Source organism: Porites lutea, chromosome 12 (assembly GCF_958299795.1).
Source record: "Porites lutea chromosome 12, jaPorLute2.1, whole genome shotgun sequence".
Lineage (NCBI taxonomy): Eukaryota > Metazoa > Cnidaria > Anthozoa > Scleractinia > Poritidae > Porites > Porites lutea.
Genome location: NC_133212.1, coordinates 13500367 through 13515790, shown reverse-complemented (window position 1 = coordinate 13515790; position 15424 = coordinate 13500367). Strand labels below are relative to the sequence as shown.

General features: G+C 36.2%; 1 protein-coding gene across 1 annotated transcript; it reads right to left on the bottom strand.

Annotated features, from left to right (window-relative positions):
• LOC140954060 (RING finger and CHY zinc finger domain-containing protein 1-like) lies at positions 1-12299 on the bottom strand. Its single transcript, XM_073403463.1, has 10 exons — positions 12169-12299; positions 10919-11038; positions 9514-9632; positions 8346-8424; positions 5610-5654; positions 3874-3932; positions 2899-2928; positions 2184-2304; positions 1701-1724; positions 1-711 (listed from the first exon to the last, which is right to left on the bottom strand). The coding sequence occupies exons 1-10, from the start codon at positions 12211-12213 to the stop codon at positions 415-417; spliced, it is 939 nt and encodes a 312-aa protein (XP_073259564.1). The 5' UTR covers positions 12214-12299; the 3' UTR covers positions 1-414.
• Positions 12300-15424: the final 3125 nt, after the last annotated feature.

The following is a 15424-nucleotide window of genomic DNA, read 5'->3' as shown; positions in this document are numbered from 1 at the left end:
AAACTTTTGGTTTTAATGATTCAAAGATAACTCCAAATTTGTCTGCTAGTGCGGATAGGTCCTTACATAGTTGCACTAAAAGACTTGTAAGTACACATTATACAACATGTAGACCAAACAACACAGAGCTTCCACTGTTAAAACTTGTCTCACGACTGACATAATCATAATCGCATAGTTAAAGACCAGCCTCATATACGACAGTTTCAATACCATGGTGCCACTGATGAGACCAGTCTTTCAACAGGTATAGTTTCAATAAGACCATATCACAATTGCACAGTAAAAGACCAGCTTTGCAAAACCGTAGTTCCAGTATCTTAGTTCTGGAGTAGAAGGCTCATATGACAAAGCGCTATATCACATACACCTGCACTGCAAAAGACCATTTTGAAATATTTTAAGCTTCAGACCTTAGTCCAAAGGAAGAACATTATTACTGTCTCCATCAATGTCTAACTGTACTTCAGCTAAGTTTACTCCATCATCCTGTCCTTGTTCCTCATTTTCTTGCTCTGCATCTCCTCCTACTATTTCTTCCTCTTCCTCTGTTTCCCATTCATCCTCGCCCTCTGCAGCCTCTGTTGCGACAGCCGCTACTGGTATCGGTGGTGGCATCACAGGAACACCCTCCTCTCCTTCTCTGCTGGTGTTATATGAACCACACTCTGCGCATTTTAGACCAACGACATGAAATTTGACCTTGCTTTCCTGAAAAAGAAGAAAATCGCTGTACTCTGACAAGAAAGAGAAGTATGCAGAAAAAAATAAGTTGGTTTTCCGAGAAATGGGTCCTCATTTCAGCACAATATAACAAAAATAGACAATTAGATAGACAAAAGACAATTTTTCAACGTCAGAGTCATAGCTAAATCAACCTATTATGCAGGTTCGATACGTTTTTCCTCACTTCTCTAAGAAAGCGTATTTGTTAGAAGGTTGATACAAAACACAATACTTAAGTTAGAACTGTTTTTCCTGAACTAGCTGCACCGAAAAAGGAAAGCCTACTCGAAGGAGGGTGGTTAATTTATTAAGTTCTTCTCCCAACAAACTGAAACTTTATTTTGATTAAAATAATCTTGATATGAAGAAAATCTGTACTTAATGGAGAAGTAACAGTTCTCCTGTAATGGTGCTAAAGAAGTTCAAGAATAAAATTTGAGAAAAAAGGCTTTCTTTGTGATATACAGTACAAACACCCGCATATACTAGGATGTGAAGAATTATGCAGATCAACGAGGATGTTAAAAAAACATCCAATGTTTAATTACTTACGGGTACTTACTATTACGCACTGTTACGTACTATATGGCTCTTAGAGTATGAATGGTCCAGCACACCTTTGTACTTTAACGATACGAGTTACTGTAATGGTTTCTTATACTTTCACCCTCTTCCTTTTTATATAAGAATATGTTTTATTTATCAGACAGAATTGGTTGTTATATATACATTTATGGTGTTTTATTAGCCAACTTTCCGCGTAATGTTCTTAATGCAGGTGTTTCCTATATTTCCCTACACAAAAAAAAGCCAGAGGAGGCCTGGAAGGGGTTCTGATCACCAGGAAAGCTTATATTTACTAGTTTGGCCAAAGAGGTCGGTGATTACCGCAGCTTGGGGGCTTATTGGACGAAATAACATAGTGTCCTCTAAGAGAATTAAAAACTTTAAGAAATTACATCAGTACAGCCTACCTTGTGACAATCACGACAGAGAATCTGCAATGAAAACAATAATGTTCAGACCATTGTTGACTGAGCAAAATTTCCCTTACTTTTTCCTTACACTCCTAGATTAAGTTATGGCGAAATGATTTGCCACTAACTTGTAAATCTAAAGACAAAATCCAATAGCAGTGAGGGGAGGGGGTGGGGATCACTCCCCTCTCCCCCTTTTCCATTTATTCCCCTGCTTCCTGAGTTCAAGCTACACTCTATTATCTGAACGCCTGCAACAGACCATTTATTCGCTAAGATTTTACAAAATGAAAGAATATAAAAAAATTGTCCGTGCTTTTTTTTCTATGGCCACCTTTAGGGGTGAATGGGTCAGCAATTTGCAATGCTAAGAATTCTAACAACTCCTCACAATACGGAGGAAATTCCCACAAAAAGTTGGACACTATTATAAACAGCTCAAGGAAACAACTGGTTTATAACAGAAAATCATTAACTTACCAAAACAATGAAATTATTATATTCTGCGGGCATTGGTGTACGTGCTATCTCATTATCCAACATCCGCCATGCACGACTCATATCAACCATAGATCTGTTACATATTGGACAAGCATACCCCCTAAAACAAAGAAATGTCTGACAAGGTCAAGAGGGGAAAAAAATTGGCTTTACAAAAACATGAAGCAAAACAATTAAAACAATTACTATTTATAAAAGCTACATTGTATGTGCCTCCCATTGCTTTGGCTTCCGACATAGTGGCAAGTGGTGGACTACCAAGTAGATGAATGCCCCATTAAATGTGCCCATTTAACACTGGTTTTTACTGAGCATGGCAAGAGATAAAAATCTACCAAATCACCGGCTTGCCCTCTAATTGTTTCTCTTTATCTGCTAAGGTCCGTAAGATGAACCTTAAGTTTGTATTTATAGTCAAATTTATTTACTTTATTTCTTTTGTGGGCACTGAATTTACATCAAGGTTATGCCGAATACAAATGACCATAAAGTTTAGTTAGAACAAATGAGGTTATGTCTCCACCGTTTTGTCTTTTTTCGACAAACATGCTGCTCAAAACTTAATTGGGCGTTGCCCTTTACTCACGTGCAGCGCAATAAGAAATAATAACTCTGATTGTGGATAATAACATCTCATGACAAACAGTTTAAATAAGGCCATTTTATATAAATAAACTGGCTAATACTGACATACCCCGACTCCAGTAACTTTGAAAAACAGGTACTGTAAATGAAGAAATTTTAAGAATATATAAAAATTCATAAGAATTTCAAGACTAGATTGCAAGATAACTGTACAATATAAAATGAAATACATGTAGATTATAAACTTTAAAATTTGGTACAAGATGATACCCCCTCCACCAAATCAAGGAGAAATAATGGAATGCATTTCTGCAAAAAACAACTTGTAAGTGAAACATCTACTAGTTAAATAATGGCACTCTACATCAGAAACAAGTTTGAGAAAAATTGTGTCATCACACAATGCTCTTCACCACAAACAAAACCACATTCCTTTCTCTTTCTGCTTGTGCTTGGAAACGAACAGGCTTCTCAGTTTTCAACAAATATGTCCAATAGCAGAAAAAAGGTTCATCTTCAGAAATGTTTGTTAAAGGAGGTTACCAAAGCTCCTAAAGATAAAAAAGGGTTTGATAGGGGCCTGCACGACTTTTACTTCCACTGTGCATATTAAATTTTGATGTATTTCCTGTGCTGGATGTGCTCTTAGTGTTCTTTCATGAAGTACTTATAAACTCTCAAGGGTTTAGTTCACACAAAAACACGCTAATAACTTATTGGTAAGCAATTTCCAAACTGGCACCTGGCAACTTCACATTAACACATTGATCATTGCTTTTTGCTACATTTGCTCAACTTGCTTGCTGCTGCTGCTTAACAATGTTATAATTTAGTTTGAATAGGACTACAGAGACAACACTAGATTGATCGCTTGTTTTAATACCGATAGCCTGAATTTCATCCGATTACTTCAAGTCATTATTACTCCCTCAGTAACGTCATTGCAGCTATTTGTGGGGAGGAGCAATATGTGATGACACAAAGAATGGCCATAGAGCAGACTAAATCCACATTGGTCAACATCAAAATTCTTCCTGTACGTCCAAGCATTAGCTACACTAATCTGATCATGTAAGTTACTTACCTATGTAATAGATGTCCACAAGAAGGAACATGCGATGGTATTCTAGACGTATGAATATCCTATTTTAAAAGAAGAAATAGCAAAAATAACTGTAGCTACATAACTTAAAGTGTAGTGAAAACATCATACCAGCAGAATAGAGGGTTATTTATTCATTTATTAAAACATCATAGCAGCAGAACAGAGGGTTATTTATTCATTTAACTATTTTTTTTTTCCATTTGTTTCTTTTCATGTCAAATGTCAAATGCCTGACGTACATTGTATCTATAAGTCAAATATTTGGTAATGAAAATCAATCAAAATTAATCAAATGATTAAGTTTGATGGCCAAACAAATGATCACACAACATCGAAGTCACAAAAAAATTTTGCCAATTGAACCATCCAACATTTCCAAAGTTTTGATTGAACAGTTTTTGGGCAGTTGATAATAACTGGTTTTGCACTGAGATATAAGTAAGTAAGTAAGTAATAAAAATATTTATATAGTGCTTATACTTTTCATCACTTATTATTATTCCTCTTTAATACACATGATTGTCCTCATATTTGTGATTCTTTAAACTGACCCCCACTCAGAAATTAGCAGCTACAGCCATGTAGACATTGGTATAGAGCAATTCTGGACCCTGAGTGAGGACTACCAAGGAAAATTACACAGCATGAGAAAAGATATAATTTTTATTTAGTTGAACTGCTTTCTTGTTCATAAGGTACAACCTTTTTGTTTGGAAATGTAACAGAAATGCACTGAAAAATGAATACATGTGTGTCAGTGTGTTTTATGTAACACATGATATCAACATGAAACTAGCTGGAAAGGTTGCAGTTGTTGTTTGATATTCGTTTGTTGCTAAAAAGAGCAATTTGCCATTCTGCTAAAATGGCTATGTATTCACCACACACATCAGTCTTTCTTAGACGAGATTGAGGCTACGATTTGGGTTCAATCAACAATTTGTTCGGTAAGAAAACAAAATCAAATGGTTCAGTTTGATTATATTCGATCTGTTTGATAATCAAACTCACAAACAATTCCATGTCAAATTTTATCTCATTGCCAAAATCAATCGAAATCAATTTTGTTCAGTTTTGTTAGATTAGATATGCTGGGCAAATGCAAGGACTACATTAATTAAAAATAGAAACAATCTGGCATATATGTAAAAGGTGAAGGAAATGTAACCACGTGAATTTTAATTTGGTTGCCAAGGGTGAAATCAATATAATCATGTGTTAGAAATCAATTCTCATAGTTGCGCAGTAAAATAAATAATAAACTTAAAATGTTTAATTTTTAAAGAAAAACAACTTGTGATTATGTGGCTGAAGTCACACTCTGGGGTTCAATAATGATAAAAACTAAATCTCAATTATCCTAAAAATCACATTTATCAGCTGGTTTATAGGAAGTTCCCTTCTCATTAGCTATCTGGTGTTACATATACCGGGGTATAAGAAAAACAGATTTAAACAAATGTACTAATAGACATTTTACATAATAATTATTTGTAGCTGTTCTGCAAAAGGTGCAAGAGAAAAAAATGGAAATTTTAGTCAGCACACACACACAGGTGGCAAAAACAAAGAGTTAAGACTAATAGCACAAGGAAACAGCCGCTTTTGTTTGGGAGGGCTCCATACAGGTGATGCCATGATAATCATTTTTTTAAACCCTGAAGTGCATGTGTCCTAGACAAAATATCTGATCAAGAAATAGTAATTGCTCTCACCTCATAGCATATTGGACAATTTGAGCGTGAACTCTTTTCAACGCACTGAAAACAAAATATTTAAACAGTCATTGAGACAATATGAAAGAAAGAAAGAAAGAAAGAAAGGAGAAATAAAACATCAGAAATCTTCAAAAACTTCCTAGCTCCAGATGAGATTTGAACTCATGACCCTCTCCAAGTTCTAGATCTATCAGATGTCCTACTACTGTGCTACTAGAGTCTCTAAGGGAACGTGTCCAAATATTGGTAGCGGGTCACACCGATGCCGATCAATCCATGCCGATTTTTGGTACTGAATGAAACAGAATTGGCAACGGTCATCAAAAGGTCATCAAAAATATATGGCAGCTCAAATAACCTGTCACAAAAGCAAAAGCAAAAGCAAAAGGGTGAATGACTGTTTTTCGATGCACAAGCACGTTAAATTTCCAATTTAAATGTTGTAGACCAGCAGATAAAGTGTTTCTTCTTATTATTAACCTTATTTTTCTCATACAGTAAATGTGTCCTATTTGAACCGAAATTTAATGTCACAGTTTCAAACATTTGTTTGTATTTGCTATGACAGAGTATGACCAGAAAAGATTTATAAATTTGTGTATCAAAATGGGCACGAGAAGAAACAGCAGGTCATTTGGCGCAATGTACATTGCAAGTGTACGATCTCAAAATGATAATTTTAAAATAGCTTGGGCCTGTGCTTACCAGAACCCAAAACGCATGAGTATAAGAATCTTTGGAGGAATAATCAGTTTAGGACTTTAAGCGAAAAAAATTAATAGAAAGAAGTCAGAACATCCACGACCAAAATGCAAATGTTGTTACCATGTTGTGTACTTTAACTTTCTAAATTGCCACAGGAGAGAAGAGGACATCGTCTGAGAATCAGGCTGCAAGTTGTTTATTGGTTTCATATGAACTCAAAAAAGTGACTGAAGGAGGCGTTCAACTGGTTTTCTCTTTCTCAATTCTCTCTCCGCTATTAAATTGAGTCAAACTTACCGGATGTATGCACAGTTTGCTTTAGTTGAACACTCCGGTAAAAAAGGTTCTGATTTTTGGCAAAAAGTCAGCCACCTTGAGTCAAGCGCAAATTTTCCTAAGTGCTGAGAATGGAAAGCAATTTCACGTGGCACCAAGCTCACAGAACAGCTAAGTCACTAAGCCATTCTCTCTTTGGTAACTCCAGTATGAAACTTCGCTCCATGTCAAACGTGACTCACGAGTGTGGGAATATCAGTTCTTTTTGCTAATTCCCTGGAGACAATCCTCAGATTGCATTGCACGTTGCGTTTAGGATTGTTGAATGAAAGACGCAAATTTTCGTAAAAGCTTATTCCGTGGTTTTATATTATCCATGGTTTTGCTCTCACTCCGCTTGCTAGGAAACCCGTTGAGGTCTACTTGTAACAAGTCTATGCATCCAGTTGAGTTTCGAGAAAGTGAGTTCCAGTCATGTTTTTGTATTGCATTGTTAGAAAGTATCGAGTAAAGTACACACTACTCAGTATGGTGTTTTGTTTGCTATGTATCAACGAAGAACAGTGGTGTTTTGAGTCGTAATATTTAACTCCTTTTAATTTTCATAGAATAAATGTTATGGAGCAGCGTGGTGTTTGCGATCGACTGAAGGAAATACCTCTGCAAAACGTCGAAAATCACATGTAGGCACGCATCAAATCAACAAACTCGAAACACAACATACAGGAACATACAATATTGTTATTTGTTATGGAGTAGGAAAAAGGTACCGTTGATAGAAATTACTTTGGAGAGAAACGACTCTTTCATCATTTGGTTTCGTGACACACTTCATTTTATATATCAGATAAAATAATATGATGATGACACATATGAACATCGAAATGTCAACTGGCTCCAATTGAATCAGCGAGGTTTTTATTGTAATCAGAAACGGCAACTGTTGCCTACAGACCAGTACCGATTCCGAACAATCGGAAAATTAATCAGGCCCGTTTCCCATGATCAGGTTCCCTACCGATATTTGGACGTGCTCCCTAAGGTGACTAGGGACAAAATTTAATTACATGTAATATACACCAATCATAGCAGAAAACTTATTAAGATGTAAATAAACATGTAATAACAGTTACCATGGAAACAATACAGCATCCCTAAGAGAAGTTTCAAAGCTCAGTTTTCTCATAAGTACATGTACCTACATGTCGTAATGTACTATGGTAGCCTATATACAGTATATTTATACAGTGTCATTGTCTTTTACTGGCTAAGTACAACCAAGTCATTTCTAATCTAAAATGTTGCCTTTAGACTGTGTAAAAACTCATTTCTACAGGTGACCTAACAAAAATCATTTTATTGTACAAAGTTTTCTGCAGTTCAGACCTTCTAATATTTACATTTTACATTTACGTGTATTGGGTTGGTAAAATTGTTAAGATATCACACCAACCATAAATAGGGTATGAAAAATAATATTGGGAAAATATGGTAAAAAATGCTGCTGTTTCATCTTTGGATAGCTGTGACCTATTTCACTTTTTTTTTATGTACTACATGCAGTCTCATGCCTATTAAACAGCTAAACTGCCATGCTGGTGTCTTGCATGACATCAGTGATTGGATATTGCAATAAAATCATACGAAAACTGATGTAAGAGTGACTTGACTGGATGTGATTTCTGTCCAACTGAGCTTAATTGCACAAATCCATTTCAGCAGACACCTTGAGTTACCGGTATTGTTTGTTACCTTGTGTGAGTTTTTCAGCTGAATTCCTAAGCACATGTCACATCTACTGCAGTGAAAGAAGTTCTCCTCTCCACCAACTCTGATGTAAAATAAAAAATATAGTAGAATAAAGTAGTTTGGCCACACGTCAGTGAAGACAAAAATGTTGAATGCAAAAAGTAAAGTATAACCTACATTGTAACTAAAACTTAGTCTCAGTGCAGGAGTAAGGAAAAATTACCTTCTTGATTGAAGAATAATTAGATCAAGTCATTATTAATTTACATTGCATTTTAAAATGCAACCTTTTGCAGCTAATAAATAATTGAAGGCTTACTAAGCAGCCAGCAGCTACAACACAATAATTTTAACACATAAAATGAAATAAAATAAATGATCAGAGTTCTACAAGTGAAAGTTCCATTTATCCATATACTTCACACTTCACAGGGTTCTCCCCATTAGCTGCTCCTTGCTGATTCATATTCAGTTTAGTCCATTAACAATAACAATATTGTAAGAGAGTGTGCTATTCAGTGTAATAACACATGTATTGTAGCCTTAGCACCCAGCTGATTGAAAGAAAGTTAATCCCATAAACACAAGTTAAACACAGTTAATCTACATGTACCTGTAGTGTCAAACAGTGGTTAAAATTAATTGTGAAAAACTCGTGTTTCAATTAAAATGCTGATCTTGGGTTAAATTGTTAAAAGACAGTGCCAGGAAACAACAAATCTGGCAGATTTGTTGCTGACTCACTTTCAATAACAACAACCAAGGAGATCCAAACACTAAAAATTGTAGGAAATTTTTAGGCAAAATATAGTATGTACAGTGTATAGCTGTTAAGGTCATAAATGTAACTAATCTTCCAAGTGAACTGCCATACAGCTATATTGTATCAGTTAACTCTACACTGTAGCTATGGGACTATTCAATGTATTTACAACTTTTTCTGTTTTTTTGTTTTCCTTTTTTATATATATGCAGGGCATAATACTGGTTTTTCTTTTAGGTTTTCAACAACAGGCTAGGATTTGTGTTAAAACTAAATTGCGTGTATGCACACTGAATCAGTAATGCTTACCTAAATAATATTGTAACCTTTTTATCACTGAATGTGTAGCTTATGATAAAAGTGGATTCAACAAATACTGCTGAATAACAGTGCACATAATCACAACACCTGCAAATTCCACAACCATTGCAATGAAACTGTCCCTTTTCTTGATCATCATACAATCGACAGATCATACAGAAATATCTGCCAAACTTTATACCACAATCTTTGCAATGAGATGCTACCTGCATTCATAAAAGAAGTTAAGTACTTAAATTAGTAAATGTACGAGAAATACAAAATACAAGTCAACAACAGCATTATCCAGTTAGTTACATTTCAAGACAAAACAATGAGGTCATCAATATAATATCAGTTATTATTGTTCCTGTTCTCTCTATGGCTAAACCTTTACCTATCGTAATCTTTGGATTGAAAACAAAACTGACTAGTGTAAGGCATGTTTATGTAACAGGTCAAAATTTATAAATTCAGGTAAAATTTTTTAAACTAGTTTAATTCTCACTTCTTTGTCTCCTAGCCCTAATTCCTGAATAATCATGGCTAGGAGACAAGGGAAATGGAGAATCAACCTAGGTTAAACAATTTTCACCTGAATTTAATTTTGAGCTGAAACATTTACATTTTCAAACAACAAAATTTTCACCAATTTTGAATTTCAAATGTAGTGCTATTTTTGATTAGCGTAATTGCATGCCTGCCCTTTACCGGGAAATACTACAGTCTTGCTTGATATTTCTGTATGATCTGTCCCTAATAAAGCACACTAAAATGAGATCATCAGCATTTTTTACAAGATCAGGCAGTCATATATTCAGTCACAGGGTTCACAAATATGCCAAATTTGGCGTACTTTATTCCAAAATTTTCAAGATGACTCCACTGAGGTTACAAAGGGAGTCACTTTGACTCCAGAAAGTTTTGGTTGCAAAATAGTTTTTTCCCCTACCTTTTTCAAAACAAATACATCTACATTAACTGCAAACGTTACAACCCTGATTTAAACGGACCAATTCAAGGATTATTCATGTATGTATGTTATGGTTCAATTTTATCCTTGGTTTAATTTTCATTTTCTTTTGTTTAGGGGTATGGTAATGTATGATAATGAGTTTAGAACAAAGGAAAATAAAAATTAAACCAAGGATAAAACTGAACTACAACATGTACACCTACAGGCTAAATCACAATAAAGACTACTCAAACGACGATCATCATGATGGATTCTAGCTTTTCCATGTCAACGGACTTTCACATGAGGCTGCTACTTCATGTTGCCATCATAATAGCGTACTCTGTATACGTGCCAGAACCATGTGCTGGAATGGCATCCTCATAAAAAAGACTGAGTAAAGAACCGTTTTTAAACGGTTCTTCTCTCCGTTGTGTTACGTGACTCCAAATATTCCATAATGACTCCAAAATTTGTGAAGCACAAGTCACACGGACCTCACCAATCAATAAAATTTGCAAACCCTGCAGTTACATTATTTCAGAGACTACAACTTACTGTTTGACTACTACCACATTGAAGGCATTTAATTTCCTGCACAGTCTTTCTGTCTAACTCATGATCTTCTTTGTCATTATGACACAATCTGCAGCTGTAGTATTTAACACAGCATGGTGCCTATGGACGCAAATCACACAAGAGACCCTTGTTTAATAAACAAAAATTTCTAAGGTGACTTACAAAATAATAAAGGATGCATTCAAACACAGTACTTTGAAGACTTATCACACAATGCAAGCTTAAATGCTATAGTAGGATGAACTTTTGTTTATTTAACCATACACCCAGTGCAGCAGAGTAATGTGCTTACCTGAAATTAAGAATTGTACTCTAAGAAATTACTTTTAGTTAGATCAGTCAAGTGGTTAAATAAAAGCTGGGGTTTAACTATTTCCATTTTAAACAAGAGTCAAGTGATCACACAAAATAAAAGAAGACAATCAGAAGATTGAAACAACCACACTTTCAGGGGCGGATCTAGGGGGAGGGTGCAGGGGGTATGCACCCTCCCCTGAGATTACATGCGGTTTTCTAATACAATTGGCATTCTGCAAAAAAAAAAAAAAATGTGGTTTATTGGTGTTGAAGTAGAGGAAGAGACGAGTGCACCCCCTCCTAAAAAAAAATCCTGGATCCACCCCTGACTTTAAAGTACTCAAAACACCATGTGAAGCTGATCTGTGTGGGCAGTTACCATGGTGAGCCAAAGGCAAGCTACATGTACCAAAAAGCCCAAACAGATCGGTTGTGAATATTTTATTTTGCTTGTGACCTGAAACAACCAGTAAAGATCTCTTCAAAAAGTCTAATTAGCCCTTTAAAGAACTTGGTCTTAAACCAAGGAGCAATGTAGATGTATGGAGAACTTCACGTGAGATCTAGAGTTAAGTACACGTACTTTGTAGGTTTTTGCTACCCTGGTATTCGAGATTTTTTTCTTGAGAGAATCAAGAAAAACCTAAAAGACCAGGTGAGGTTGCGCTAGTTTTTGCAATGCTTCCATGTTTCAACTAAGCTTTATATACACTGTACGCCGTATCAAATCGAAGTAAGGCAAACAAGTAAAAATAATTGAGTTACAAAATGACTTAATCCTCCAAGATGACGCCAGTATCTTGTGTGGTATTAGAGCTAAACTAATCCACCGCTTCTTCAGCTAAGTGAATTATTGTTTACTGTAATGCAGTAAATCTGTTCACGTCTTTTTCGAGTATATGCGACATAAAACAAGAATCAGAGAAACTTACCAGTAAGGAGCAACGTCTTATGTAATGCTGACAGCTAGTGGACATAACTATCGCACCTTAAAAAACAACTTTTCCGCCTCTTTCTACAACAATCATGGCGGCAACCAAGATATCATCAGGCAACTCGTCACCAGTTCTCCAGCGTGTTTCTTCTCTCCGAAATGCGGAAATGAGCAGGAGCTCACGGTTCAACGATAGCAGCAGCATTTTACTGAAAATAGTCTAAGTTAACTTAACAAATGCTAGGAATAGGGGAGAATATATCTCGCCTGGTCCAGTCTGTAAAGAAAGTCTGGGCAAAAGGAGACAAAAATTCCCAACCAATCTTTTTTTGAACCTCTAGGGGTCGCTAGCTGAAATGATCGCCTTTTAATAGGTGGAATGGATTTTCGCTAGCAACGATTTCAAGCTCACACGCTAGGCATTCTTTCATGATGGGGAGCTGCTAATCGTTAGTTATAGCCTAGTACATGTCAGTCACTTCTAGCCTACAAGCCCTGGGGGGACTCCCATATGAAAGGGGCAGCGGTGCTCATCGTCTCGCTTAGGGGTGAAAATTTCGGATTTTGGTCTCACTTAGGGTGTCCTGGGCAATATGCCATTATATTTAGCCGTAAATATCTCTTTTGCACGCGAAGAAGTATAAAAAAGTATATACTTTCAATTCGTTTTATTTACTTGATTCATGTAATCAAAGTTTTCTATAACATCAATACCTGAAGAACATTGTAACAAAATGTCTTTGTCCAGTGATGGCTAGGGTAATACGAAACTAGATATAAAAAATGATGACTAGACATTTTCCTGTACTGTCCTTTACATAATAGTGTATGTCGTATATCAGGATTATGGTAAACTACGTGCAAAGGCGTAGATACAAAATCTGACTGGCCACTAACAGCTTTCAGCCTTCGTAGTCTTGCGTGTATGATGTAAATATTGTTTAATGATATATTGCACTTACAGTTCTTTTCAACATTTTCAAGTTTGTTGTTCCACCAAGTGCCAAGTGCCAACGATAAAAGAAGCGAATATGATGAACTAAAGATTTATGACGATGCTTTTTAAAACAACTTATGGGTAAAAGTCAGGATTCGATAATGATGTCTTTGCCACCATTAAAGTCGCTGTATTTGTTATTTAGGGATCAAAAAAGGGTTGGGCCACGCCCAGATTGGTCTTCTTTAGGGGTTTAAATTGAAATTTCCTACTAGCATCCCCGCCCCTTTCATATGGGAGTGGCTTCCGGGCCTACAACCAGTTTGGCCTTTGGTACATGTGAATTGCGCAAAAGTTATTTATTGAAGCAAAAGTTGGTTTCCAGAGGGGCCACCACAATTGTTCAATCATGCAATTGTCGCAATTGCAATCGTTTAACTTCATCCTTAAAAACGGCTCTTCATCGATCGTTTAATCTCTGGCTATCAGACTAGCTTAACTTCTGTTAACAATTACAATATAGGTGTGTATGTTCGATTGTATGTGTATCAGGTATTTGTCCAAGGAAAGGTAATCAAACGAGAACTAACGTTAACTAGTTATGACCAGAAGCAAAACACTGATGCCACAGCTTCCAACTGGCACGTTGAAACTATCTTTATAATTTATAATGGTTTCAAATACTTTAGAACAATAAAAAGTGATATAACAGCTTGTGTAACTACTGCAGACAGCTCAATGCACTTTAATCTTCTAGGCCCAGTTGTTCCAAGGTCGATCAGAGCTAACTCGGGGTTAAATTTTAATTCCGTTTATTTTTCTTTTCTTTTTTTAAAGTATTTTATCAGAAAATTTTCTCTATTCTACTTAGAGCATCCAATCATCAATTTGTAGGCAAGGAGAATTAAATTAACTGAATTTTTCTTTTAACCTTTCAAATCTGAATTTAAATTTCGCACTAAGCTATAGGCCGGGTTATCTTAACCCAGCTTTGAACATCCCAGCCCTGTACAGGTAGCCTGTTAGCCTGAGGATTGCACATTCAGGATTGTGATTCCTCGATATGTTGCTCGGTCCCCATAAAAGTAAAAAACAAATTGTCTGATTTCAATAGAATTATTGCCTTAGTTAAAATTCTCTCAAAAATTCCCTGATGCGCTTCTCTGTTTATTAGCACGCAACAGTTTAAGGGTGATCTTGCACAGATTAATAGTTTGGAGTCGCGTAGCGGAGAATATGCAAATACCGATCCAGAAATAAGATCAATCCGTCCCACAAAAGCTCACAAACTTTACATGGGTGTGATTTTTCCATTTTATCCTTCGCTATATGTCGAGCACAAAATGTCCCATTACACTATCCCCTTCCTAAAAAATCTCAGAGTTCCAAAATGTTCTAGCCTTATTTGCAATTTTTGTCTCAGTATGATTATCCAGTCCTTGTTCTTTCTTTGCTTGCCATCCAACATCTTCAAGCGGACTTCGATATATTTGCTTTACACTATCTGTAATCCATTCACCATAACGGTCTGGAGGTTTCCTTATGCGTACTGAACAGATGACTCCACTTCTTAGACATCGTGTTGCTCTTTTTGTTCACTTCAGCACGTGTGACCATTTTGAACAGCTTGTAATCAGTACAGTCAGTAAAGAAATCGGTAAAGCGTGGCGTAAGCGTTACGGGCGCGGAAGCGCGCGAGCGCTCTCTGTTTTCAGCCTCGTTCCAGACCTTTTGTTTGACTGCTCGCGCTTACTTGAATACGCAAAAATACGGACTGTTTTACAGTCTACAGAGGAAGCTAAATTCCAAGAATTGACTGGAAAAACGTTAGTGGTAAAGTATATTTTCTACTCAGCTATAAGTAGGGTCCCAAGTCGTAAAGATTTCTGCTTTCATCCAGAAAAAGCGTTACACAGACTGAGCAAAATCTGCGATTCCTACCAATTGTTGGGCTCTAAGAGACTGCTTGCACTCCGTCTTTCCTCTTAAAATCCGTCTAGTTCTTCTGATTTTTCTCTTCTCGTTATCGCGGCTCGCGGCTTCGCAGCTCGCATGCTTGGGTTACTCGTTCAGTAACTTTGCAAAGAAAAATAAGAGACTGCTCGCAGTTTAGGCTCTAAAAGAACAGCTGACTACTCCCGGAACAGAAATCTGACAGATTTTGCAATTATGGTGAAAAAAAGGCCTGCTGTGTGATAAACTCATACCAGCCTTTCCGTGAGCATTTTCTATGAACAAACAGGTTTCAAGTTCTGCGATAAAATCAGTTCGCTGTTTCTAGGAAAATAAAAGACTGATTTGGAAAAACAAATTAAAA

Coding starts and splice junctions, on each gene's coding strand:
- LOC140954060 (XM_073403463.1), bottom strand. CDS start 12,213: ATGTCCACTAGCTGTCAGCATTACATAAGACGTTGCTCCTTACTG. Junction 8,425..9,513: donor AATGGTTGTGGAATTTGCAG/GTGTTGTGATTA, acceptor ATTTTACATCAG/AGTTGGTGGAGAGGAGAACT. Junction 2,929..3,873: donor TGTGGACATCTATTACATAG/GTAAGTAACTTA, acceptor CTTCATTTACAG/TACCTGTTTTTCAAAGTTAC.